We start from the raw sequence: 24,870 nt of genomic DNA on the forward strand, positions 1-24,870 counted from the left end.
GATGCACTACATTCTGTTCTTCCATTCACCCATTGATGGACATTTGGGTTGTTTCCACCTTTTGGCAATTGTGAATAGTGCTGCTATAAGCATTGGTACTCAAGTATCTATTTGAATCTCTGGGTTCAATTTTTTTAAGGTCCATACCTAGTAGTGAAATGGCTGAATCACATGGTAATTCTATGTTTAACTTTTTGAGGAACCATCACATTTTCACAGAGGCAGGACCACTGCCCATGCTTCTGACACCGATTAATTAACCAATAGTTAATTATTGGTTAGTTAATCAACAGTTAATAATTCACTAGAAGGACTCACAGAACTCATTGGAAGCTGTTATACTCACGGTTACAGTTTATTACAGTGGTAAGATACAATTAAAACCAACCCAAGGGGGCTTCCCTGGTGACGCAGTGGTTGAGAGCCCGCCTGCCAATGCAGGGGACGCGGGTTCATGCCCTGGTCCGGGAAGATCCCACACGCTGCGGAGCGGCTGGGCCCGTGAGCCATGGCCGCTGAGCCTGCGTGTCCGGAGCCTGTGCTCCGCAACGGGAGAGGCCACAACAGTGAGAGGCCTGCTTACTGCAAAAAAAAAAAAAAAAAAAAAAAACCAACCCAAGAAAGAGATGCATGGGGCAGGGTCCAGGAGGGGTCCAAACATGGGGCTTCCAGTTGCTCTCTCCCTGGAGACTCACAGACAGCAATTCCCCCTCCCAGCCACACTGTGTGACAACATACTCCAATGTTGTTAACTAGGGAATCTTACCCAAGCCTCAGTACTCAGAGTTTTTGTTGGGGCATGGTCATGTACAGCTACATGGCTGACTTTCAGTCTCCAGTCTCTTCCAAAGGCAGTACTCAGCCCCCCATGGCCCAAAGTCCTCATGCACACAGATACTCCTATCCAGAACTCTCCAGGGGCCCAGAAGTCACCTCCTAAGAGCTGAGAGCAAAGGCCCAATTTCTCTTAGGCAAGGTTAGTTCTTCACCATACACATGTATTGAAGAGTTTCTTCTGCTATTGTTTTCTCTCCTGTCTTCCTGGATTGTGAATAATTACTCTCCCCCCATTGTTTATATATTTTTTTATTGTGGTAAGAAATACAGAAAATTTACCGTAGTAACCATTTCTAAGCATACAGGTCACTGGTGTTAAGTATATTCACATGGGTGTGCAACCATCAGCACCATCTTGCAAAAGTGAGACTCTGTCCCCATTAAACACTAACTCAGAAACCACCGTACAACCGAGGTCAGAGAATGTGGGATTTGCTAGAATGGCCCTGGCTCATGGAAACGTGGGGGTTGGGAAGAGAAAGGATGAAAGTTGGGGGCGGTGAGGAACCTTGGGTTCTTGGGTGAACGTCAGCTTAGCTGCCATCAGTTAAAGATAAAATTTACCATTGAAATGTAGAGCTGGATCCAACTCCACTGGTGCTTAGGGAAATGCAAATAAACAAGAAAAATGGTGACGTCTAACCTCTGGCTATTGTTATGAGCAGTAGCTCTAATGAAAGTAAAGAGAATGTTGGGTCACACCTTCCTGCCAGAACAAGGTCAGATTTCTATAGATCTGAGCTTTGGCCACCAGCCCACAAAGGGAAAAGTTATGTGGGGACAACAGAGTACCTCTTAGGCCTCTGGTCATAATCCACATGACATGCGGGCGGGCGAACCAAGAAACTACTGATAGTGGGATGGGGTGTAGTGTCAAAAAGTTGCTTGTAGACAGGAACTGGTAAATGTCAACGGAGGCATGCTCCATGGGAACCAGGAAGACTGCCAGGGCCCACATGGTGTAGACAGAAGCCCAAGTGTGGGCTGGACCGATCCTCTGTGCCATAGTCCCGAGTGGAGTGTAGATTGCAGCTATGGCAAAACCGCATAGGCGTCCCCCAAGGATGGCCGCTGGGACTTTGGACTGGATGGGGAATTTCCATTTGAGGGCCAACTCTGAACTTGCTGTGGGTTATTGAACAGAACTGCCCTGTGACTGAAGGACATGAAATCATCTTGAAAGTGAAATACAGTTTACCCTTGAAAAACACGGGGTTAGGGGCTGTGCAGTCGAAAATCTGCGTAGAACTTATAGTCTGCCCTCCGTATCCGCAGTTATAAATCGTGGATTCAACCAACCACGGATCGTGTCGTGCTACAGTATTTACTACTGAAAAAGATCCACGTGTAAGTGGACCTGCAATTCAAACCCACGGTGTTCAAGGGTCAACTGGACTCATAATGTCTGTGAGGTTCTGAGGCTCAGGACCAGCTCTTTGGAATAAGTTGGGACGACACACGCCTTCCACTGCCCCTTACAGAGAAACCAAGGCTCAACTGCAAAACAGTTTTATTTGTTAAATTATCAAACGAGGTTATCATACAAAACAATAACTATATGGCTAGGCTAAGTGTATAAAGTGCTCATTTCCAGAACATCATATGTGGGTCACTGCAGGTCCACCCCCTCTCCCCACCCCAAACAAGGGGCACAGGACGTGCTTCCTTGTCCATGGTGTGCAGGAAGGTCCCCACTCCAGTTGGGGACACAGCCTGCATGTGGATTCACGGCTCGTTGTGGCCCGAAAGGAGCAGGCTCCTTAGCTCTCCCTGAGTTTCCCCACCAGTGGCCTCCTCAGGATTGAAATACCACTGGCTGGGGGCCTTGGGGCCCTGGGCCTTTTCCCAGGCCTCCTGGTTGATTAAGGCTGCCTCTTTACTCGCCTCGGCAGAGAGTTCCAGAACCTGGGTAAAGCTCCTGTGGAAACAAGACGATGATGACAGCTTTTCACCCTCTGTGCCCGAGCACCTTCGCAGCTGCCATGTCGGTGGGGGGCAGGTTCAGGGTGACCCTCCTCGGGCTCGTGGGAAAGCAGCGGTGAATAAGTTTTGTCCGAACAGAACTCAAACAGGGAAGCCCTGAGAGCAGGACCGGGCAGGTGTGAAAGAAAAGAGTTATTTACTCGACAAATATTTAGGGAGTATCAACACCTGTCAGGAACCATCCTAAGAGCGGGAGGCAGAGCCGTGACCAGGGACCTTCCCCAGCCACCACACAAAATAAACAGCAGTGGGGAGATCAGCACACAACGAGCGTGATTCCCCATTCACTCCTGTGACCCTGGCCACCTAGAACACTTTGGTGTGTCTGATTTCGTCCCGGGGCACACAGTAATGAAGGAGATGCCATAGCAGGTGGTGTTTATCATGAGTACCTTTCAAACCTCTCAGGCACCTCGGGAAGTACATTTGGCATCGTAAAGGAGAAGAAAACTAGATTCTTTTTTGGAAGAGGTGGAAGAAAGCCTCATGGTTAGAAATGTCCTGGAGGAGAGAGAGAAGGGGACCAGGTGGCTTTCGGGGGCTGGACATGGGCTGAATGGACCTGGGCACTGGTTACACAAGGGTGCCCGGTAGTGAGAGCTACTGAGCTGTACCGTTGCAATCTGTGGCTTTTCTATATGTACTTATACATCAAAAAGAAGTTCCTGGGAATTCCCTGGTGGTCCAGTGGTTAGGACTCTGTGCTTTCACTGCCGTGGCCTGGGTTTGATCCCTGGCTGGGGAACTAAGACCTCACGAGCCACACAGAGCGTCAAAAAACTATCTGAGGGCCCCTGAACTGCTGTGTTACCCCAAGGAAGTGATCACCCCTTTCTATTTTGGCTGCTCAAGAACGAGCACAGGAGTTTTGGTTGGGTTGAAGGCATCTTGCCCATTCCCCTCTCCCTGCCTCACTGGGCCCTCATACCCTCGGCCCCTGCAAACACCAGAGCTGCCCACCCTCTGGAACACAGCACACCTTCCACAGGGTAGCCGCCAACAGCCCATCTCTGCCTGACGAGGAGATGAGGGGAGAGGGGCACTATCTTTTTTTAAAAATATTTTCTGTAATACCTTTGGAGCTCCAGATCCTTCTTTTGGGTCATTTCCTTGAGTTCCCTCAGCAGGTCCAAGGCCTTCGCATTTTCTTCTGAGCTGCTGATGCCAAGTTCTCCCAGCAGATGGCATGTGGTCGTCAATTCCCCCTGCAACTTGTCTGGAGGGGAAAAGGGGTTGTCAGCCATGGTTTCAAGGTGCCCCAAGCAATGGATGCACGAGCTGGCTGGCTGTGTTTTTCTCCTTTTGCTGGAATGCTCTCATGTTATGCAGGAATCGTGACGAGCTCGAAGGCAGAAAGGGTCGTGAAGGAAGATATTCGTGCACTGGTCCTGCCTCTGTGCCCCTTTGCCTGAGATCACGGGGCTCTGAGATGGCGGGCCATGTGTGTCTGCCATCCGGACAGTCATCGGAACATACCTGGAATGGTGCACTGGTGTCCTCAACAGAAGCAAATCCAAAAGACAGAGAAGATCTGGTCTAGGAGCAACTTAAGAACAAACCCATGGTTCCCACTCCCGGTTCCCAGCACTTCTGCCCCCAACACCCCCCAAGCAGAGAGCCGCCTACAACAGCACTGGGTCCCCCCTGCTCTAACAAAACCAGCATCTCTCCGAGTCCCGCACGTGTCTCAACTGTAAATTATAACACTTGGGGAACCTTATAAGTGTTCTTACAAACACATATCTTCTTTGCCAGGGGACTGAACTGTGTCCTCCCAAAAAGACATGTTCAGGTCCTACTCTCAAGTACCTGTGAACGTGACCTAACTGGAAATGAGGTTTTTGTAGATGTAACGGAGTTAGAATGAGGTCGTTAGGGAGGGGCCTAATCCAATAACACAGAGGCGCTCAGAAACAAGACCATGTGAAGACAGGGGCGGCAGCACCACCCTGTCACTCCACTACACTGCGACAAGAAGTTTAAAAAACAAAAACATACCAAAATAAAATAGAGCTCGGGGACTTCCCTGGTGGTCCAGTGGTTAAGAATGCTCCCTCCAATGAAGGGGACGCCAATTCGATCCCTGGATCCCACGTGCCGCGGGGCAACTAAGCCCACAGGCCGCAGCTACGGAGCACGCAAGCCACGACTAGAGAGCTACAACTACAGAGCCCACACACTCTGGAGCCTGCATGCCGCAACGAAGAGCCCGCGCGCTGCTACGAAAAGATCCTGCGTGCCACAACTAAGACCCGATGCAGCCAAAAATAAACAAATATTTTTTAAAAAGCTTAAAAAAAAAAAAAAAAAGAGGCAGAGTTTGAAGGAATGCTCCATGAGCCAAGATTGCCAGAACACTAAAAGCCAGGAGAGAGGCATGGGATGCATTCTCCTCTAGAGCCTCCAGAAGAATCCAACCCCAATGACACCTTGATTTCGGACTTCTAGCCCCCTAAACAGGGAGGGAATGAATTTCTGTTGTTTTAAGCCACCTGGTTTGTGGTATTTTGTTACAGAAGCCCTAGGAAACTCAAACAGTCCCCAATCCCAACTCCTGGCAACTATCTAGGGCATTTATCAGAGATGGAGACCAAGAGATATAGACATGCAGTTGGTTGCCATAATTATAAAATTAGAAACCTGGACACAGATGGTGGTTCAACAAGGCTCATTTTTCAAGGTCCCGTTTCATACATATACTATTTCACTTTGGAAAAGGCTTGATTTTACATCAGTAAAATCAAGCTAAACATGTTCAGGTGGCTCATGAGAACTTTGCTTAGAAATAACCAAACTGTACGTCATATGATCCAGCAATCCCAATCCTGGGCATATATCTGGACAAAACTATAATTCAAAAAGATACATGCACCCCTATCTTCATAGCAGCACTATTTACAATAGCCAAGACATGGAAGCAACCTAAATGTCCCTGGACAGATGAATGGATAAAGAAGATGTGGTATGTATATACAATGGAATATTACTCAGCCATAAGAATGAAATAATGCCATTTGCAGCAACACAGATGGACCTAGAGATTATCATAGTAAGTGCTGGTAAGCCGGACAAAGACAAATATCATATGACATTACTTATATGTGGAATCTAAAATATGACATAAATGAACTTATCTACGAAACAGAAACAGACTCACAGACACAGAGAACAGACCTGTGGTTGCCAAGGGGCAGCAGGAGGGATGGAGTGGGGGGCTGGGGTTAGCAGATGCAAACTAGTATATATAGGATGGATAAACAACAAGGACCTACTATATAACACAGGGAATTATATTCAATATCTTGTGATAAACCATAATGGAAAAGAATACAAAAAGAAGAGAATGTCTATATGTGTATAACTAAGTCACTTTGCAATACAGCAGAAACGACCACAACATTGTATTGATAAATCAACTATACTTCAGAGAAAGAAAGGGAGGGAGGGTGGGGTGCGGGAGACAGGGAAGGGGGGAGAGGGAGGGAGGGAGGGAGGACCAAACTGTAGGGCAGCTGAAAACTTGTTTGGGGAAGATACTTGTTCTAAAGAGAATTTTAGGATGGAGGATGGCACTCTTCACACTTGGCGCCTTCTTCAAGTGAAGTATTAGGTGGCAACGCTATACAGGAAAGGGACCCTCTCAGCTCTGCTTAGAAGGCAGGACAGGGTTGGGGTCGGTGGCCCTGTTGTTCCCCAGCTGCCAAAGCACCTTTGTAGACACTGCAGGCTCCCCAGGACGACTTTCAGCAGGACGGAAAATCACTGCGGGGGTCCTACAGACCGAGGTTCAAATCCCAACACAGTCCTTACTCAGGGCATGATCCCACACAAACCGCAGGCTTGCTGGCCCCCTGCGTCCTCTGCCATTTGATGGCTACGCGCCCTCCACCTGAGAGGAGGCCTATGACCTGACACGAACGGATAAAGGTGCCCAGGACACAGGGGATACCAGCACACACTGGGAGGTTCATCCCACCCCTTGCCGGGCAGTTGCCCCGTTTCCTACCTAAGAAGCACTGCCTGTCTCCGTCCAGGTGGACCGATCTCACGGGCAGTTCATGCCTCGTGGTGTCCAGGGCCATCGCAAACGTCTTGTATCGTTCCTTAAAGCAGCCGACTATGGCCTCGCAGGGGCTCAGCATCTCGATCTGCAGGCAGAAGGGGAAGGAGCCTGTGGGATGAGGCCCTGCACTCACCTCCCTAGAAGTTTACCAGATGGCACCTGTGAGGTTAAGACACAGCACTGTTCTGCCAGGTCTCCCAGAGAAATTTCCAAGGGTGCAGTGGGCTCTCCCCTCCCTCCCAGGTGCCCCAAAGATGGCCCGGCCAGTAGCAAGGTGGCCTGGGTCTCCTCACCAGGAACGTGTGTCCGCCTTCCAGCTTGTTCCAGGGCTGGACCCTCAACTGGGATCACAGTGAGGAGGGCCTGGAAGGCTGGACCCTCCTGCTTCAGAGCACTGAGCTGACATGCCTGTCCCCCACCAAGGCCATGCCAGGCAACCCCCTTTTCCCTTGTACACACCGTTTGGGGGTTGTAAGGATTCATTTGTTTAACTGTCTTTCTTTCCCATCTATTGTGAGTTCCACGAGGACAGGGACCCTGTTCTCAGCTCAGGGCCGGGCCGCTGGGCACACTCATGTGTACATGCTGGGTGTTACGGGCTGAATTGTGTCCCCACAAATTCCTCTGTTGACATCCCAACCCCCAGCACCTCAGAATGTGACCTGATTTGGAGACTTTACAGAGGTAATTCAGTTAAGGCGGGGTCATTCAGCTGGGCCTTGATCAGTATGACAGGTGTCCTTACAAAAGGGGGAAATGTGGAGACAGACACTCAGAGGGAGAGAGCCAGGTGACGAGACACAGGGAGAAGATGCCATCGACAAGCCAAGGAGAGAAGCTGGGACACATCCTTCTCTCGTGGCCCTCGGAAGGAACCAACCCTGCAGACACCTTGATCTCAGACTTACAGCCTCCAGAACTGAGAGAGAATACATGTCAATTGTTTAAGCCGCCGCGCACTCTGTGGTCCTTTGTTATGGCGGCCCCAGGATACATACTTACTGGGTGAGGAGCCCCATTCCCTGATTGGCCCTTTCTAGGTTCCCACGATTCACTGTGACCTTCCCTGGCGTGGACACTCCCGTCCCAGCACTGACCACACAGCACCCAGCCCAAGTCTGCCACCAGGACCCTGGCCCAACTGGGCAGGTCTGGAGTACGTTTGTGTCACTGGGCACAAGTCTCAGGATACAAGTCACAAGAATACATGCCCATGCGTGTTGAAGGGACGGCGCCCTCTTGCTGGTTGGTTCTGACATTACCGCCTTGTCCTCTGATAAACCATCACGTAGCAACACCCAGTGGTGTCAGAAGCCGGGCACAGAGTCGGAGCCAGGCAAGGAGCAACACTCACAATAAAGGCTCCCTCCAACCACCCCCACCCCCACCCCCGTGGGACAATGCTGCCGGGATGCACCTCTTGGAGGCTGCGGTCACCCCTGACCTGCGCGTCCAGGACATCTGCCAGCTCCCGCTTCCTCTGACAGAGGAGAAATTGGCGCTTCAGCTCGTGGGCTTTTTTCTGGAGCTTCTCCTTCTCTTTGCACATTATTATTAAATTCTTTTCTGCCTTTTCTTCGAATGCAGCAAGACCACTTTCCATCTGGGAAATGCAAAACAAAAGCTCAGGCCAGAGGCGACCTCACCTCCGCGGCTGACGGTGGCCGCCCTTCCACCCACGACACGCGTGCAGGAGGCTCTGTCCTCACCTTCAAGGTCAGCAGAGTCAGGAGTAGTGTTTGGGATTCCATCATTTCCATCGCTTCGGAGAGATCCTTCAGAAGAAAAAGATACTGCTGGTTCCCCGTGAACTGGTATAAAGCCAGCTCTCTTCCCCGGGGAGGGGCAGAATCCTAACCCGTCTGTACTTTTTTTCAATCAGTAATTCAACAGCTCTAGACTGTGTATCGACTTGTTTCTATTTATTCATTTAGTCTTTCGAGTCCTCTGTGAAAAGGAAGGTGGTTTGGTCCCTTCCTGCAAGCTGGGCCGTCAAGCGCGAGCTGAAGGGCACCCACCAACTTGCTGCCTTGCCAGAACCAGGACTTGGGGTTCCCACCTGGGTGAGACCACAGCCTGGCCGCCCTCCCTGCCATGAACAGGGCCTGGCCTAGTGCCTTCCCTAGCGTGGCAGTGGCAAACAAGGCCTCAATCTCATTTTTCACATGATCCTGCATTTGTATCCCCTCCTGTACATGTAGCTGGGGAAACTGAAACTCTGCAAATCCTCTAAGGATGGGTGAGGTTTTTGTTCTAAAAGGCACAGCTGGCTTGTTCATTCTTGGAGCCCCCGGGTTTCGAGGGGCACGTGGCACAGGGCAGGTTTAGCCAACTTGCTATAGTGGCTTCCCTCTCATTTCAGAGACTTACTGGGCTCTTTTTCCTCGAGGCAGAAAATGATGATGACTCAGCTTTCTTTGACATTGTTTTTTCTAACTGTGGAGTCTTTCGGACCACACTTTTGTCTAAGATCAAGAAAAGCGTTTTATCCATAATTTGAAAAGATACATGCACCCCAGTGCTCATAGCAGCACTATTTACAATACCCAAGACAGGGAAGCAACCTAAATGTCCATCAACAGATGAATGGATAAAGATGATGTGGTATATATACACAACAGAATATTACTCAGCCATATAAAAGAATGAAATAATGCCATTTGCAGCAACATGGATGGACCTAGAGATTATCATACTAAGTGAAATAAGCGAGACAGAGGAAGACAAATATCATACGATATCACTTATATGTGGAATCTTAAAAAAAATGATACAAATGAACTTATACAAAACAGAAACAGACCTACAGGCATAGAAAACAAACTTATGGTTACCAAAGGGGAGGGGGGGATAAATTAGGAGGTTGGGATTAACATATACACACTACTGTATATAAAATAGATAACCAACAAGGACCTACTATATAGCACAGGGAACTATACTCAATATTTTGTAATAACCTATAAGGGAAAAGAATCTGAAAAAGAATAGATATATATATGTATAACTGAATCAATTTGTTGTACACCTGAAACTAATACAACATTGTAAATCAACTATGCTTCAATTAAAAAAAAGAAAAGCGTTTTTAGGGTGAGAAGAGCGTATTTTGGGAGCCCTCAGACATGCACTGCAACCCTCAGCTGGGGAAAGGACAGGTACAGCCAATGACTTACCGTTAATGGCTGAGAGATCCAGGTCAGGTGGGGCAGTGCCGTGCCCTTCCAGCAACGTAGACTGCAGGTCGCCTTTGCCAATTCCACTGCTGTCTGTGGGCCCAACGAGAATCCCCAGAAGTCAGCACAGTCAGCAAGATACTCTATACTTAAGCCCGGGAGCAGGTAACTTTTCTGTACAATATCACCTGCTTCCAAAAACTCAGTTTCTTATGAGGGAGCAGTAGAGAAGGCTGAAAAACCTTTGGAAATTCCCACCGATCAACCTGAATATATTTTAAAGCAGAACTAGAAAAGAGATGCAGTCTTTATAACTGAAAGATACAAATAAGCCTTTCTACTTAGTTTAAGTACAAGATGCTGTGTACAAATGAACTTATTTACAAAACAGAAATAGACCCAGAGACATAGAAAACAAATTTATGGTTACCAAAGGGGAAGGGGGGGATAAATTAGGAATTTGGGATTAACATATACACAACACTATGTATAAAACAGATAAACAAGGACCTACTGTATAGCATAGGGAACTCTACTCAATGTTTTGTAATAACCCATAAGGGAAAAGAATCTGAAAAATATATGTGTGTGTGTGTGTGTGTATAAAATATATATATATGTATGTATAACTGAACCACTCTGCTGTATAACTGAAACTAACACAACACTGTAAATCAACTATACTTCAATTAAAAATAAAAAAATAAAAGATGCTGTGTTCAGGGTATAAGAATCTAATAACACATGATATACTTGTTCTGCCCTCTGCTCTTTATTCTTTTTTTTTTTTTTTTTGCAGTACGTGGGCCTCTCACCGCTGCGGCCTCTCCCGCCGCGGAGCACAGGCTCCGGACGTGCAGGCTCAGCGGCCATGGCTCACGGGCCCAGCCACTCCTCAGCATGTGGGATCTTCCCAGAGTGGGGCACAAACCCGTGTCCCCTGCATCGGCAGGCGGACTCCCAACCACTGCGCCACCAGGGAAGCCCTCTGCTCTTTTTTCCTTCTGTAGCTTCTGGACTATTTGTCTTCCCTGGGAGTTCCCTTCATCTTTTAGCTTCTATTTAGAAATGTGAAATTATTCCTTATATCATCTAAAATGGGCACTTAGTGTACTGCACACTTCAATTAAACAAGGTTCTAGAAGGCTGCAGAAAGAGCAAATGGTATGTAAAACACACTGTTCTGTTAGCAAGTAAACAGAAAACTATTTAATGAACAACTATGCAGTTGAAGAAACGAATATGTGGAAATGAAACGAGTGAAGTCACAATACCTATGTTATGGTACCATTTGTGTTAGAATTTTTTAAAAATTCTACGTAGATAAATAAAAATCTATCAAGAGTGGTTGCCTCCTAGGTGAGAAATGGGAACTAGAGGTGGGAGATGATGACTTTTTATTGCGTTTCCACTGGTTTGAATGTTCTGTCATCTCCACGTATAACATTTTCATTAAGAAAAGTAATTGCCTATCAAACCATACAATAGAACTCAAACAAGCAGTCCCTCTAAATTATCATGACTATGTTTAAATTATGGTTTCTCAGTTTTCGTACTACTGACATCAGGGACCAGATCATTCTTTGCTGTGGGGCAGTCCTGTGCACTGTTGGGTGTCAAGCAGCATCCCATACCTCCCCCCTCGATAACCCACAGCTGAGAACCCTGATTTTTATTTTATTATTTTTTATTTATTTTATTTATTTATTTTTGTCTGTGTTGGGTCTTTGTTGCTGCACGTGGGCTTTCTCTAGTTGCAGCAAGTGGGGGCTACTCCTTTGTGGTGCGTGGGCTTCTCACTGCGGTGGCTTCTCTTGCTGCAGAGCATGGGCTCTAGGCACGCGGGGCTCAGTAGTTGCAGCATGCAGGCTCAGTACTTGTGGCTTGCGGGCTCTAGAGAACAGGCTCAGTAGTTGGGGCACACGGGCTTAGTTGCTCTGCGGCATGTGGGCTCTTCTCAGACCAGGGATCGAACCCGTGTCCCCTGCATTGGCAGGCAGATTCTCAACCACTGCGCCACCAGGGAAGTCCTGAGAACCCTGATTTTTAAATGTGGCAGGCCCAGTTTTTGACCCGTCTGGCAATGCCAGCTTTCCCAGCTTCACACATGGCCTTCAACCCTACTGCATGAGAAAAGACTAGAAGCCTGGCTCCAGCTCCATGTGCTTGCTTCTCAATCATGCCTGGGTCAAGGAACAGCACAATTTCTGACAAACATCCAAGCCAAGATCAGCAAGCTCTAGCATGCAGGTCAGATCCCGCCCACTTCCTGTGTTTGTAAATAACTGGGACACAGACATGCCCATTTGTGTACACACTGTGGCTGCTTTCACGCTGCGATAAGGCAGAGTTAAGTTTCTATGACAGAGACCGCCTGGCCTGCGGAGCCTAAAATATTAACCACTGGCTCAGAAAAGTTTTGCTGACCCTTGATCCGAACAATAAAGCAGGAAATCTAAGCTGTAAAAGAACATACTTAGTATTCTACTATGGGACTCAAAGTTGTCACCATTTTGAATGAGGTTTGCAGGCCGAGAAACAATTTTACTTTTTGTGACTTGCTCTTATGCAAAAGAAGAGCTGCCCACCACTGCTGGTGAAGCAGGCACCGGAGGAGTTGGATGAAGTACTACTCTGGAGAGGAGACTTCCCAGACTTCTAGAATGAGCACACCGACTAGGACTGAAGAGCAAATATACCAACAGCGATGGTCTGAGTGGTAGATCATAAGTGAGTTTCCGCCCTTCTGGGCTACATTCTCCAATTTTGTTTAATAACAAACACATATCATGTCTACAACCAGAAAAACTGAAAGTTTTTCGTATCACTTTGGTGAAAGCTTGTAGAAGGGGTATGGGGAGACCATTATGAGGAAGACCCAACCCAAGGTAGTGAGAGGCAGGAAAATGAGGTCTCATACCCTCTCTGAAAGTCCTGCTCTCAGAGCTCTGGTGGGGAAACAGTCACATGATCAAGGAACTGGTGCCTCAAGGGAGCACCATGATGGCAATGTGGCTCTCCTCTGGGGTCATATAGAAAGGAAATGACTCCCCCCATTCCCCTGCCATCCCCCTTCAGACCTTCATATGCCCCAAATCTGTCTTTACGCTGAAACTATCTGCCAAGCTCCTTTTCCTCATACTTTCCAGAAAGGAAAGGGAGTTTTAAACTTGCATACTTAAAAACAAAATTCACCACCACGTTCATCACTTCCTAAGCCTCAGTGCTGTTTCACACCCTCCTTCTACCTTTACGTACCTTTGCTCTTCTGGAGTAGGCTGAGTTTTCTTCCACCTTCAGGCATCTTCCCACTGGCCTTTAATGCATCTGCTGCAGGAGCCTGTTAGGGGAATACATGACATTCAGGGCACAAGACACCTTCCTTCCATGAGAAGGGGCCCCTCTGCAGTTTGCAAGGTCTGCATCTGCTCTTACCTTGAGGCAAGGGATAGATTCAAGGAGTTCTGACATTTAATTGCATACATACAGGATGAACTAATTTTGTCAAAAGAATACCCTCAAATGCATAGAACATAGGAAACCACCAAAATGTTTGCTGGTGATGATCTCTGACATGGCAGATTACAGATGACTGATTTTCTGCATAATTTTTAGTACTGGCCAGTTTAGGAAAGAGAACATATTACTTTGGTTGTCAGAAAAAACAAAGCTTTTGGACAGGTATTAATCTTCAAAACTTATTTAAAAAGCAAGCAATGCATGGAGCTGGCAAGCCATTATAACAATATAAAAGCAAAAAGAGGGAATTCTCTGGTGGTCCAGTAGTTAGGACTCGGCACTTTCACTGCCAAGGCCCAGGTTCAATCCCCGGTCAGGGAACTATGATCCCACCACAAGCCACGTGGTGCGGCCAAAAAATAAAATTAAGGAAAGCAAAAAAAAGACCTTATAAAGAGTGGGAATATTTTGATGTACAGACACCACTCCTATTCAACCTCCCATTGGAAGTCTAGGAATAAGAAATAAAAGGCAAACAGGTTACAAAAGAAGAAATAAAACTCTCTTCTTGCAGACATGACTCTTCACATAGAAAATCTCAAAACATACTACAAAACACTACTAAAACTAACAAGTTTAGCAAGGTTGCAGGATACAGGGTCAATATAACAAGATATTTCTAGCAATGAACAACTTTGGAAATTGAAATTAAAAGACAGCACCATGGGACTTCCCTGGTGGTCCAGTGGGTAAGACTCTGAGCTCCCAATGCAGGGGACCCAGGTTCGATCCCTGGTCAGGGAACTAGACCCCACACGCGTGCCGCAACTAAGAGTTCGCATGCCGCCACTAAGAGTTCGCATGCCGCACCTAAGAAGTCTGAATGCCACAAGTAAGAAATCTGCACGCCGCAACTAGGAGAGTTGCGGATGAGTCCGCATGCCACAACTAAAGATCCCACTTGCCACACGAAGATCCTGCATGCCGCAACTAGGACCTGGAGCAGCCTAAATAAATAAATATTAAAAAAAAAAAAAAGACAGTACCATGTAAAAGTTCTGAGCAAAGAAAAAAATTTTGTAACTCTGTGTGGTGATGGATGTTAACTAGACTTACTGTGATGATCAATTTGCAATATTTGCAAAGATTGAATCATTATGTTGTACCTCTAAAACTAATATCGGGACTTCCTTGGTGGTATAGCGGTTAAGAATCTACCTGACAATGCAGGGGACATGGGTTTGATCCCTGGTCTGGGAAGATCCCACGTGCCGCAGAGCAACTAAGCCCGTGTGTCACAACTACTGAGCCTGTGCTCTAGAGCCCATGAGCCACAACTACTGAAGCCCGAGTGCCTAGAGCCAGTGCTCGGTAACAAGAGAAGCCACCGCAATAAGAAGCTCAAGCACCACATCGGAGTGTAGCCCACACTCCCCACAACTAGAGACAGCCTGCACACAGCAACGAACACCCAATGCAGCCAAAAATAAAAAATAAATAAATAAAATTAAAACTAATATAATGTTATTTGTGAATTATTTCTAAACAAACAAATAAAATTTCTTCAAGAAAGAAAGAAAGAAAAGACAAGATAGTACCTTGCATAATAGCACTAAAAAAACACCAAATACTTAGGTGTAAACCTAAGCAAACATGGGGAAGGTCTGTATGCTGGAAATTACAAAAACACTGATGAAAAAAATCTAAGACCAAATAAAGGGAGAGGTATACCATGTTCATGGATTGAAAGACTTCGGTGTTTTGGGGATGTTATTCTCCCTGAACTAATGCATAGATTCAGTACAATTAAAATCCCTGAAGTTTTGGTAGGAAATGGCAAGCTAAGGCTAAAATTCATATGGAAAGGCAAAGGAACTAGAAGACTCAGTTTTGGAAAAGAACAGAGTGGGAAAATTCACACAACCCAATTTTAAGACTTACTATAATACAAAGCTACAGTAACCTGGGCAGTATGGAAATGGACTAAAGATAGATATGTAGAACAACGGAAAAGAATAGAGTCTAGAAATGATGCATACATATACAGTCAATTGCTTTCCAACAGAGGTGATGAGACAATACAACAGGGAAAGGAAAGTCATTTCAACAAATGGTGTTGGAACAAGAGGACATCCATACACTTAAAAATGAACTTTAATTCCATCATCACAACAGACACAAAAATTAATTCAAAATGGACCACAGACCTAAACTCATATAGAAGAGAACATGGGAGAAAATCTTTATGGTCTTGGGTAAGGCAAAGATTTCTTAGAGAAGACACCAAAAGCACATTTCATAAAAGCAGAAATTGATAAATTGGACCTCATCAAAATCGAGAACTTCTGCTCCTCACCAGACACTTAAGAGGATGGAAAGCCAAGCCACACACTGGGAGAAAATATTTGCAAATCACCATAAAGAGTTGGTATCTAAGATATAGAAAGAGCCCTCAAAACTCAGTAATGAGAAAACAAACAACTCCATTTTTTTTAAATGCGCAAAAGATTTGAAAGGACACATCACCAAAGATATAGGACTGGCCAATAAGCACGTGAAAAGATGCTCAATATCATTAGTTGTTATGGAAATGCAGTTTAAAACCACAATGAGATACCATTTCATACCCACTAGAATGGTTTCAGTCCTAAAGTACTGACTCTCCTCTGTGGCTCATAGGAATGTAAAAAGGGGCAGCCACTTTGGATAACAGCTGGGCAGTTACTTACAAAGTCAAACAGACATTTACCCTACAATTCCCCTCCTGGGAGAAATGAAAACACATCCATACAGAATTCTGCACAGGAATGTTTAAGGTGGCTTTATTCATAATTGCCAAAATCGGGAAACAAACCAAACGTCCTTTGCCAGGGAATGGCTGTGCACACTGTGGTCCATCCATACAGTGGAATATTCTTCAGCCATCAGAAGGAACTAGCACTAACTGTAAAAGGCAACAACAGGGAGGGACCTTTATATGAAAGCAACCAGACTGCAAGAGTCTGCATCCTGGGTGGCACCTTTTAAATGAGCCTACTGCAAAGGCAAAGCTACAGGGACAGAAAACAGATCATGGTTGCCTGGGGTGGGGAGGGGCTGGTTCCATGGGAGCACAAGGGGACTTTGCGGGGGTGTGTGACCGAGTGTTCTCTATCTTGACTGTGGTGGGTCTGTGACTGGATGTGTTTGTCAAAACTCAGAGAACTGTACACTGAAGAGTGACACTTCCTCTATGTAAATTACACCTTAATATAAAAGATGAAAAAAAAAAGAAAACGGAGAAGCTCTTAAAGATCTAAAATGCTAGAACATGCAAACACATGTTTGCATGTGTTTGCATGGGGGTACTGTAACCAAGTTTGCATGGGGGTGCTGTAACCAAGTTTGCCAGGCAACGTTAAAATTATGAAGTGTGGACTAGTATTCTCTGTTGAAAATCATTTCAATACTATAAACCACGGACTCTGGGTAAGGATGTGTCAATGTAGGTTCATCGATTGTAAATATGCCCCACTCTGGTGCGGGATGTTGACAACAGGGAAGCTACGCATGTGAGAGGGCCGGCGGGGGTGTGTGTGAGAAATCTCTGAACTTTCCACTCAATTTTGCTTTGAACCTAAAACTGCTCTAAAAAAATTAAGTCCATTAAAAAAAAAATCACTCCAAGAAGCATATCAGTTTGCGTAAAGGTATCCTTTTTCTTCAAGCCAAATCTTAAGCCACATTAACCTGCCATTCACCCTACCAGAGTAAAAGAAAGGCAGCAGAAATTAATATTTAACTAAACTTTATCATAAACAAAGATTTGGAAAATGGAATAACACAACCTTCACCACACTATCCGTACGTACACACTGAAACAAAATATGTCATTGGGTAATCTAATGATTATTTTCATTAAACATCACACAAAGCAGGTTTCCAAGTTGTTAAGTGTTTCATGCCATCATTTTCAACGGTTTCATCATTTTTGTGGTGTGGCTAGTTCACTGAACTCTTCCTGTAACACTGGGTGATTCAGCCATGTCTTTTTTCCCCTAAAACCCTTTCTCTAAAACCCTACAGGTATTTTTTACAATATGAGCCAAGGCCGGGAAACCACGTGCCAGGCATTAGACAGAATTGTTTCAGGACAGAATCCAGAAAGGAACTACCGGGTTGAGAGACAGGAATAATTTTATGATTCACTAGGGATCATGGCTTTGCAAAAGAGATTCTCAAAGTGATCAGCCACCCATGACAGAGATCCCTGCCTTGGCACGAAGGGCATGACAGCCCCAAAGGCAACTGGACCAAGTCCCCAAAATGCTTCTTTCAGGACCAGGCTGTGCCTGGCCGGCGTGACTTGTCTCAGAATTCCAAGTTCGTCAGAACTCTGTTCAGAACTGTTTCAAACGTACATTGTATGTTACCTTTTTGGTGGTTTTCTTCTCATACTGCAAGTACCGGGACTCAACCACTCTTCCACCTGTGGGGGACACAGTGTTGGTTTATAATAAAATTATGACATGGCCTGTGAGGACCCACCGTGCACCTAGGATGCCCACCCCCCACCCCGAGAGCTGGATGCTATCAGCCCTCCCCGCTCAGCCTCAAGCATGTATGGGATACCTACTGTATGCAAGAACATATATGGAGGGAGTTCCCTGGTGGTGCAGCAGTTAAGAATCCGCCTGCCAATGCAGGGGACACGGGTTCAATCCCTCATCCGGGAAGATCCCACATGCTGCAGAGCAACTAAGCCCGTGCGACACAATTACTGAGCCTGCGCTCTAGAGCCTACGAGCCACAACTACTGAAGCCCGCGCACCTAGAGCCCGTGCTCCCCAACAAGAGAAGCCACTGCAACGAGAAGCCCATGCACCACAACGAAGAGTAGCCCCCGCTCGCCACAACTAGAGAAAGCCCGCGCACAGCAACAAAGACCCAGCACAGCCAAAAATAAATTAAAATAAGTAAAATAAGTAAATAACCCTAAATAACCTTTTTAAAAAGAACATATATGGAACACCTACTGTATACAAGAACATTTATAGGATACCTGCTGTACACAAGCACCAGGGCTAGAAGCGGAGACACAGAGACCCACAGGAGCTATGATCAAGGAAGATCAGGAATATGTGCCAAAGTTCAAAACAGAAAGTGGACTCAGGGGCAGAGCAGGGAAAAGAAGAAAGATCTTCCACAGATGGCCACCTGCTCTCCTCCTCTTCCCTCCCCAGCTCACTCCCTGTGGTCATGACCCCAACTGCCCTTCTCCCACCCAAGCCCATCTGTGACCCACTCATGGTACTGCCTTTCACATCCCCCACCCCCCTCACCTAGCTCAGGACCGCTCTCCTGAGACACACTAGGCACCAATGCTCTTCTGGGACACGGTTGTGTCCCTTGGTGACAGCCCAGCCCCAGGTGCCCTTCCATCCTGACCCTGGGGCACTGAAGGTGGGTTAAGGAAACACGTGTCCCCCCAACCTCCAGGGGCTCTCGCTGCAGCCCCTGTGATCATCCACAGTCCTCTGTTCTGATCCCCCACCCCGTCTCCCAGACCCTCCTGCCCACTTCCTACAACGGGCCATCCCTCTGGTCAGCTGGTAACCTGTTTCCTACTTCATTGGGAAGACAAAAGCAGCCCCAGGAGATCCTCCCACCTGGGCATCTAGCTGCCTCCCAACCTCAGGGCCATATCCTGGGCCCCCCATGTGGAGCGACCTCTGTGCTTTGGGGTAAAACCAACCCCCCAACTCTGGGTGCTAGAGCCCAGCCCTCACTCCGTTAGGAAACTGCCCTGGCAACCCCTCTCCCCCTGCCCCACCCTGTATCACCCCACTTCCTCCCTCCAATGGTCACACTGCTCATCCCCCTTCCCCTCCCCTCCCCTCCCCCACTTCTCTGCTCCCCTTTGCCATGCCGGATCCTCTTCTTCTCCTCTCTCCTTCCCTTGAATCCCCCCGCACACCCCTGCCTGGCTCTCACAGTCACCACAGCACCAAAGAAACTCCTTTCACCCAGACCACAGACATCTCCCTGCTCTGATGCCTACCCGCCCCTTCTCAGTCCTCGTTCTGAGAAAGCGGCAGCGCTGCAGACAGCGCTCACTTGCACCCTCCTTTTTTTTTTTTTAAATTTATTTAATTTATTTATTTTTGGCTGCTTTGGGTCTTCGTTGCTGCATGCGGGCTTTCTCTAGTTGCGGCGCGCGGGGGCCACTCCTCTCTGCGGTGCGTGATCTTCTCATTGCAGTGGCTTCTCCTGTTGTGGAGCACAGGATCTAGGTACACGGGCTCAGTAGTTGTGGCTCGTGGGCTCTAGAGCACAGGCTCAGTAGTTGTGGCGCATGGGCTTAGTTGCTCCGTGGCATGTGGGCTCTTCCCGGACCAGGGCTCGAATCCGTGTCGACTGCATTGGCAGGTGGATTCTCAACCACTGCGCCACCAGTGAAGCCCTGCACCCTCCCTCTTGAGACACTCTGTCCTCCAGGCTGACTGGCCCTCTGGCAGCTGCAGCAGGCTGTCTTCCGGGTCCATTAGCTGGTGAAGGGTGAGTGCCTCCACACACCTTGCAGGTCCCGTGTCACCTGTTACATGTGCCAGCAGGCACATGCCACCCCTGCCATCTTCACAACTCTGCTCGGCCCAGCCCCTCCCTTAGGCAGGAAGCTACCCCCATCCTGCTGTTTTATCCACAGCAACTGTCATTGTCCAATACACCCTGTGTCTCCTTATGTTTCCTGATTCACCGCCTGTGTCCAGGGTGGCATGCCCCCTGAGGGTAGGGATTCTTGTCTGTTTTGCTTGCTGCCACGTTCCACCACCTCGCAGGGAGGAGGTGCTCAGCAACGTGTCAAATGCATGATGCTGCACTTTTCCTAGGTGCCCCCAGAGCTCAGGGGTCTCCCTTTTTACTAGGAAGAGTGATGTGGTCAGTGTCACCTTCCTTGACAGTTCAGTCCCAAGACTGGGATTTCAACTATATTACCTCCATGCCCAGATTTGCATCTTTCTTTAGATGGGGGTTGCAGGTACAACCACAGTTAACAGGCTGCCTGGAGCTGGACACAGAGGTGTTGGTTGCCCCGGGCGTGCCCCAGGCAGGGATGAGCCGTGCCTGCAGGGCAAGTGGCTCAGACATTCAGGCAGGAGGCACCTAAGGGTTGAGGCCAGGACCAGGCAGGGTCCAGGGGAGAGAATCAAGCCACACCTAGGGTCTGCCACTGGATATCCAGTGAAGGATTGGGGCGAAGGACACCCCCAGTTCCAAGAGGGGGAGACCATCCTGCATTGGGTCTTTCTAATACCATCAGCAAAGGGTAGGAGGAGGCTCTGGGTTCCTTGCACAGTTGAAAAGCAGTTTCAAGTTTCTGGAAAACTAGAATGCACCTGTTTGTTTTCAACAGTGGTGGATTTTCCACAGAAGCAATGTTACAATGAAGGATATAATTTGCGTCCAAGAACTAGACCCTGTGTAAATATAACAGATGTTATAGACCAGATCATCCAGAGATGCTGTGATGCTATAACATATAAACCTCCAGTCATCTGGAACTGGAATTCTGCTCCAAGTTCTCTGAGACCTGCACTAGTGCACAGGCATAAAAAAATACTTCATCATTACAGAGGCTTGAGATACAACATGGGAGATCCTTGGGTCTACAGCCCCAAACTGGGCACTGCCAAGAGTCAAGGGGGGCTGTTGACAGTGACCCCGGACCCACAGGTATACTTCAGATGTGTGGGCACCCCCAAGGGTCTGACGCGCTTACTGAGAAGAAACAGACTTTGATGTTTCCTAACGAATTCAGCTCACACTCTCCCCACCCACACTTCCAAGTGATGAGTCCTGGGTACAACCCGTGACCCCCATGGCTGGAAGGGCCCACTGCCCTAGATGACCCCCACCAGGTCCTGCCACACCCCTGGCTGCAGGGCTGGGTAACCAGACTTGGGGTCCCCAAAGGTGTGACTAGAAGCGGGTAAAGCCCCAGCTCCCCTGCTCTGGCCTGTTTTTCTCTTCTCCAAAAGCACTTACGGGGGGGGGAAAGAAAAAATCAGTTTTTAATCCAGTGGATTCCATTTCAAAAGGTAGATTCCAATTTTACTCACCTTGTATTCTTCTTCCTCTCGTCTTAGCACCACTAGGAGTACTGGGACCCCCTGCAGAAGGCTTCCTAAAAGAGGGAAACGGGGGTCTTGTTAATGCAGTTGGATAGAAAGCTCAGGGAAGCCAGCCAGGAACCTGGGCTTCCTCGGGACAGCCCAGTCCCAGCACCCACCACCCATGCCCATCTCTGCGAGGTGGGGCCACCTCCATGGCAGGAGGAAAACGGAGCCCCAGCCCCGTCACCTGGGGACAACACCTACGTGAGAAGAGCGAGCATTTTTGCCGAACCTCAATGGTCTTGATCTCATTAATTCGTTGGGCGTTTGTATGTCAGCTGTATACCACTGAGGATACAAGGTGAATAGCAGACAAAGCTCCTTCCCTGAGAGGGATGACCAGCATTTTCCTATCAGGCAAGTGTGAAGAGGGAGCACTCCAGACAGGTAAAGGGGTGGGGATTGGGGGTGAGTGACAAAGAACCATTTGCTCAGGTACATGAAGAAGGATATTCCCAGACAGGGCTCACCAAGACCAAGGGCACAGGCACAGAGGAGAATGATGCGGAAATTGGAACTGATCAGTCCTATGGCTTAGCTGGAGAAGACTGAATTTGAGGAGGGGGTGAGGGATGATACAAACATTCAGTCCCTAACAGCCTGGCAGACAGGAGGCACTTGATAAATATTTGTCAGACAAATAACTCAGGGGTGCTCACTTGAGGGCAATTCTGACCCTTAGGAGACATTTGGTGATGTGTGAAGACACCTGTGATTGTCACCACAGAGGGGGCTGCTATTGGCTCAGTGGGTAGAGACCAGGGATGCTGCTCAACACCCTACAAGGCACAGGACGGCCTCCATCACAGAGATGATCGCACCCCAGATGTCAACACTGTCAAGGTTGGGGGACCCCTGGCATGGGGAAAGAGTGATCAGGAGCGTGGGACGGAAGTCTGCTGCAAAACTCCTGTCAAGAAATAATGAACCCTGGGGCTTCCCTGGTGGTGCAGTGGTTGGGAATCTGCCTGCCAGTGCAAGGGACATGGATGGGTTTGAGCCCTGGTCCGGGAAGATCCCACATGTCGCGGAGCAACAAAGCCCGTGCACCACAACTAACTAAGCCTGCACTCCAGAGCCCACGAGCCACAACTACTGAGCCCGCGCGCCTACAGTCCGTGCTCCGCAACAAGAGAAGCCACTGCAATGAGAAGCCCACGCACCGCAACGAAGAGTAGCCCCTGCTCACCGCAACTAGAGAAAGCCCGCGCGCAGCAACGAAGACCCAATGCAGCCATAAATAAATAAATAAATAAATAAGAAATAATGACCCTGAATATTAAGTCCTAAAAAGGAATGAAGTACTGATAATGCTGAAACGAATTAATCTCAAAAATGTTATCCTGAGTCAAACTAGCCAGGCACTAAGGCCACGTGGTGTATGATTCCATGGATATGAAATGTCCAGAACAGGCAAATCCACAGAGACAGAAAGCAGACTAGTGGTTACCAGGAGCAGACTGAGGAGCATGAAGGATGGGGGGTGACTGCAAATGGACATAGGGTTTCCTTCTGGGCTGATGAAAATGTTCTAGAAGTAGGTAGAGGTGGTGATTGCACAACGCTGTGAATGTCTTAATGCCATCGAATTGCTCGCTTTACAATGGTTCATTTGACGTGATGTGCACTTTGCCTCAATTTAAAAAAAGAATGAAGCCTGACATGATAGAGAAGAGGGTCCCATGAAGTAGGAATCACTGACTAGTCAGCTGGTGGGTGTGGGAGAGTCGGGGATGCCTCCCAGGTGTCCAGTCTGGGGAGCGGGATGCCAGGCAGGGGTCTGGGCGCTGTAAATCCTGCTGTCGTCACAAGATGGGCTCCACTGGTGACAGCAGTGGTGGTCCCCTTGCTCAGCTCACTGCAGCCACCTTCTGTGTGGTGGGCTCTGGGGACTCCAACGTGAGACCCAGGCCATGTTGGGGGGCACCTCCAAGCCACAGTGGGGAGAGGCGACTTAACAAATGCTGGCTGGGTGCCAGCTGCTGTACTCCTTCATGGAATCCTCCCCACCCTACAAATACCTAACTGTTCGCCTGCTTTATCTTTGTTTTGCAGATAAGGACCCAAGGCTTATACAGCTCACCCCTGGGGAGTCTCGGAGCTGGAAATAGACAGAGCAAGAGCAAGGATTCCCTCTGGGGTCTGAGCCAGGGCTCTGGAGCCAAACCAAATGGACTTAGGCCAAACCTGCAGGGACACGGGGTGGGGGAGGGGTGTCACTACATATATTCCAGCCTCAAGTACTTCCCCTGAACCTCGGAGAGGCTAACGTCAATCTCACAGTTAGGACAAGGGGCTGTGGAGTAAACAAGTGATTTCAGATGGCCCACTAAATTTTAATTCGCACAGGCACAATAAACAGCGGCAGAATGAACAAAGCCCAGGAATCACGCCCGGCACCAGGTCATTGTTCGACGTCTCCCTTGTTCTTGCTGTGTGAGCCTGGGCAAATGACCTTCCCTCCCTAAGCCTCCATCATCTCATTTGTAAATGGGGAGAACAGAAAAAAGCGTGTGGGAGAATGAAAGGAGATACTTCAGTGGTCCAGAAGTTATCCACTACAAAGCGGTAATCGTAATAGCGACGGATCACACTTAGGGGCCAGACACTATACCAAACGCTCTTAAGCCTCACACTAGGCCTACAAAACTGAACGGCGGCGTCATCAGCCCGGTTTCGCGACGGAGGAAAGCAAGGCACAGAGAGGTTAAGCCACTCGCCTGACATCGCCCCGGATCGAAACGGGTGACCAGGGACCCGAACTCGCCCTGTCTTGAGCCCACGCTCCCGAGCATGCGCAAGGCCGCATCCCACCTCCCAGAACTTGCGCATCCTCGGTGGTTCTTGGAGGAGTCAGGTCCGGACTCACTCCAAGGACCCTCCCTCCCCAACTCTGCTGCCCCTCTGTCCCCAGCCCTCGACCAGGGCCCTCCAGCTGGCACCCATAAATCCAGACCCACGGCGCCTCGACTCACCCAGCACCACGCCCCGAAGTATCCGCCATTTTCCCGCCTTCAACTCAAAGGCCGGCTCTTCAAGTCGAACACCCCCGCCCCCGCCCCGACCAGGCCATATTGCGAAGCTACAAGAGGGGTGGCTGCGGGCCGTGTAGAGCGTGGCTGTAGGCGGAGCGGGCGCCTCCTGCTCGCGCGTCTCTCTGTCCTCCCCTCACACTTGGTTTCGCCCAGCAGCGGCAGGG

The 24,870-nt window shown here is 48.3% G+C and overlaps 1 protein-coding gene across 2 annotated transcripts; it reads right to left on the reverse strand.

Moving 5' to 3' along the window:
* Positions 1–2,330: 2,330 nt before the first annotated feature.
* Positions 2,331–24,723, reverse strand: HAUS8 (HAUS augmin like complex subunit 8). 2 transcript variants are annotated; one of them, XM_081231148.1, is made up of 11 exons: positions 24,647–24,723; positions 21,618–21,682; positions 17,931–17,986; positions 13,318–13,399; positions 10,060–10,152; positions 9,254–9,348; positions 8,593–8,658; positions 8,328–8,486; positions 6,827–6,968; positions 3,895–4,036; positions 2,331–2,755 (listed from the first exon to the last, which is right to left on the reverse strand). In XM_081231148.1, exons 1-11 carry the CDS (start codon positions 24,673–24,675, stop codon positions 2,563–2,565), a joined length of 1,122 nt encoding a protein of 373 aa, XP_081087274.1. In that variant the 5' UTR covers positions 24,676–24,723; the 3' UTR covers positions 2,331–2,562. The 2 variants fall into 2 exon arrangements, with proteins under 2 accessions (XP_081087274.1, XP_081087273.1); XM_081231147.1 differs by having other exon boundaries at positions 17,919–17,986.
* Positions 24,724–24,870: the final 147 nt, after the last annotated feature.

Source organism: Mesoplodon bidens, assembly GCF_964165515.1.
Source record: "Mesoplodon bidens genome assembly, chromosome: 4".
Lineage (NCBI taxonomy): Eukaryota > Metazoa > Chordata > Mammalia > Artiodactyla > Ziphiidae > Mesoplodon > Mesoplodon bidens.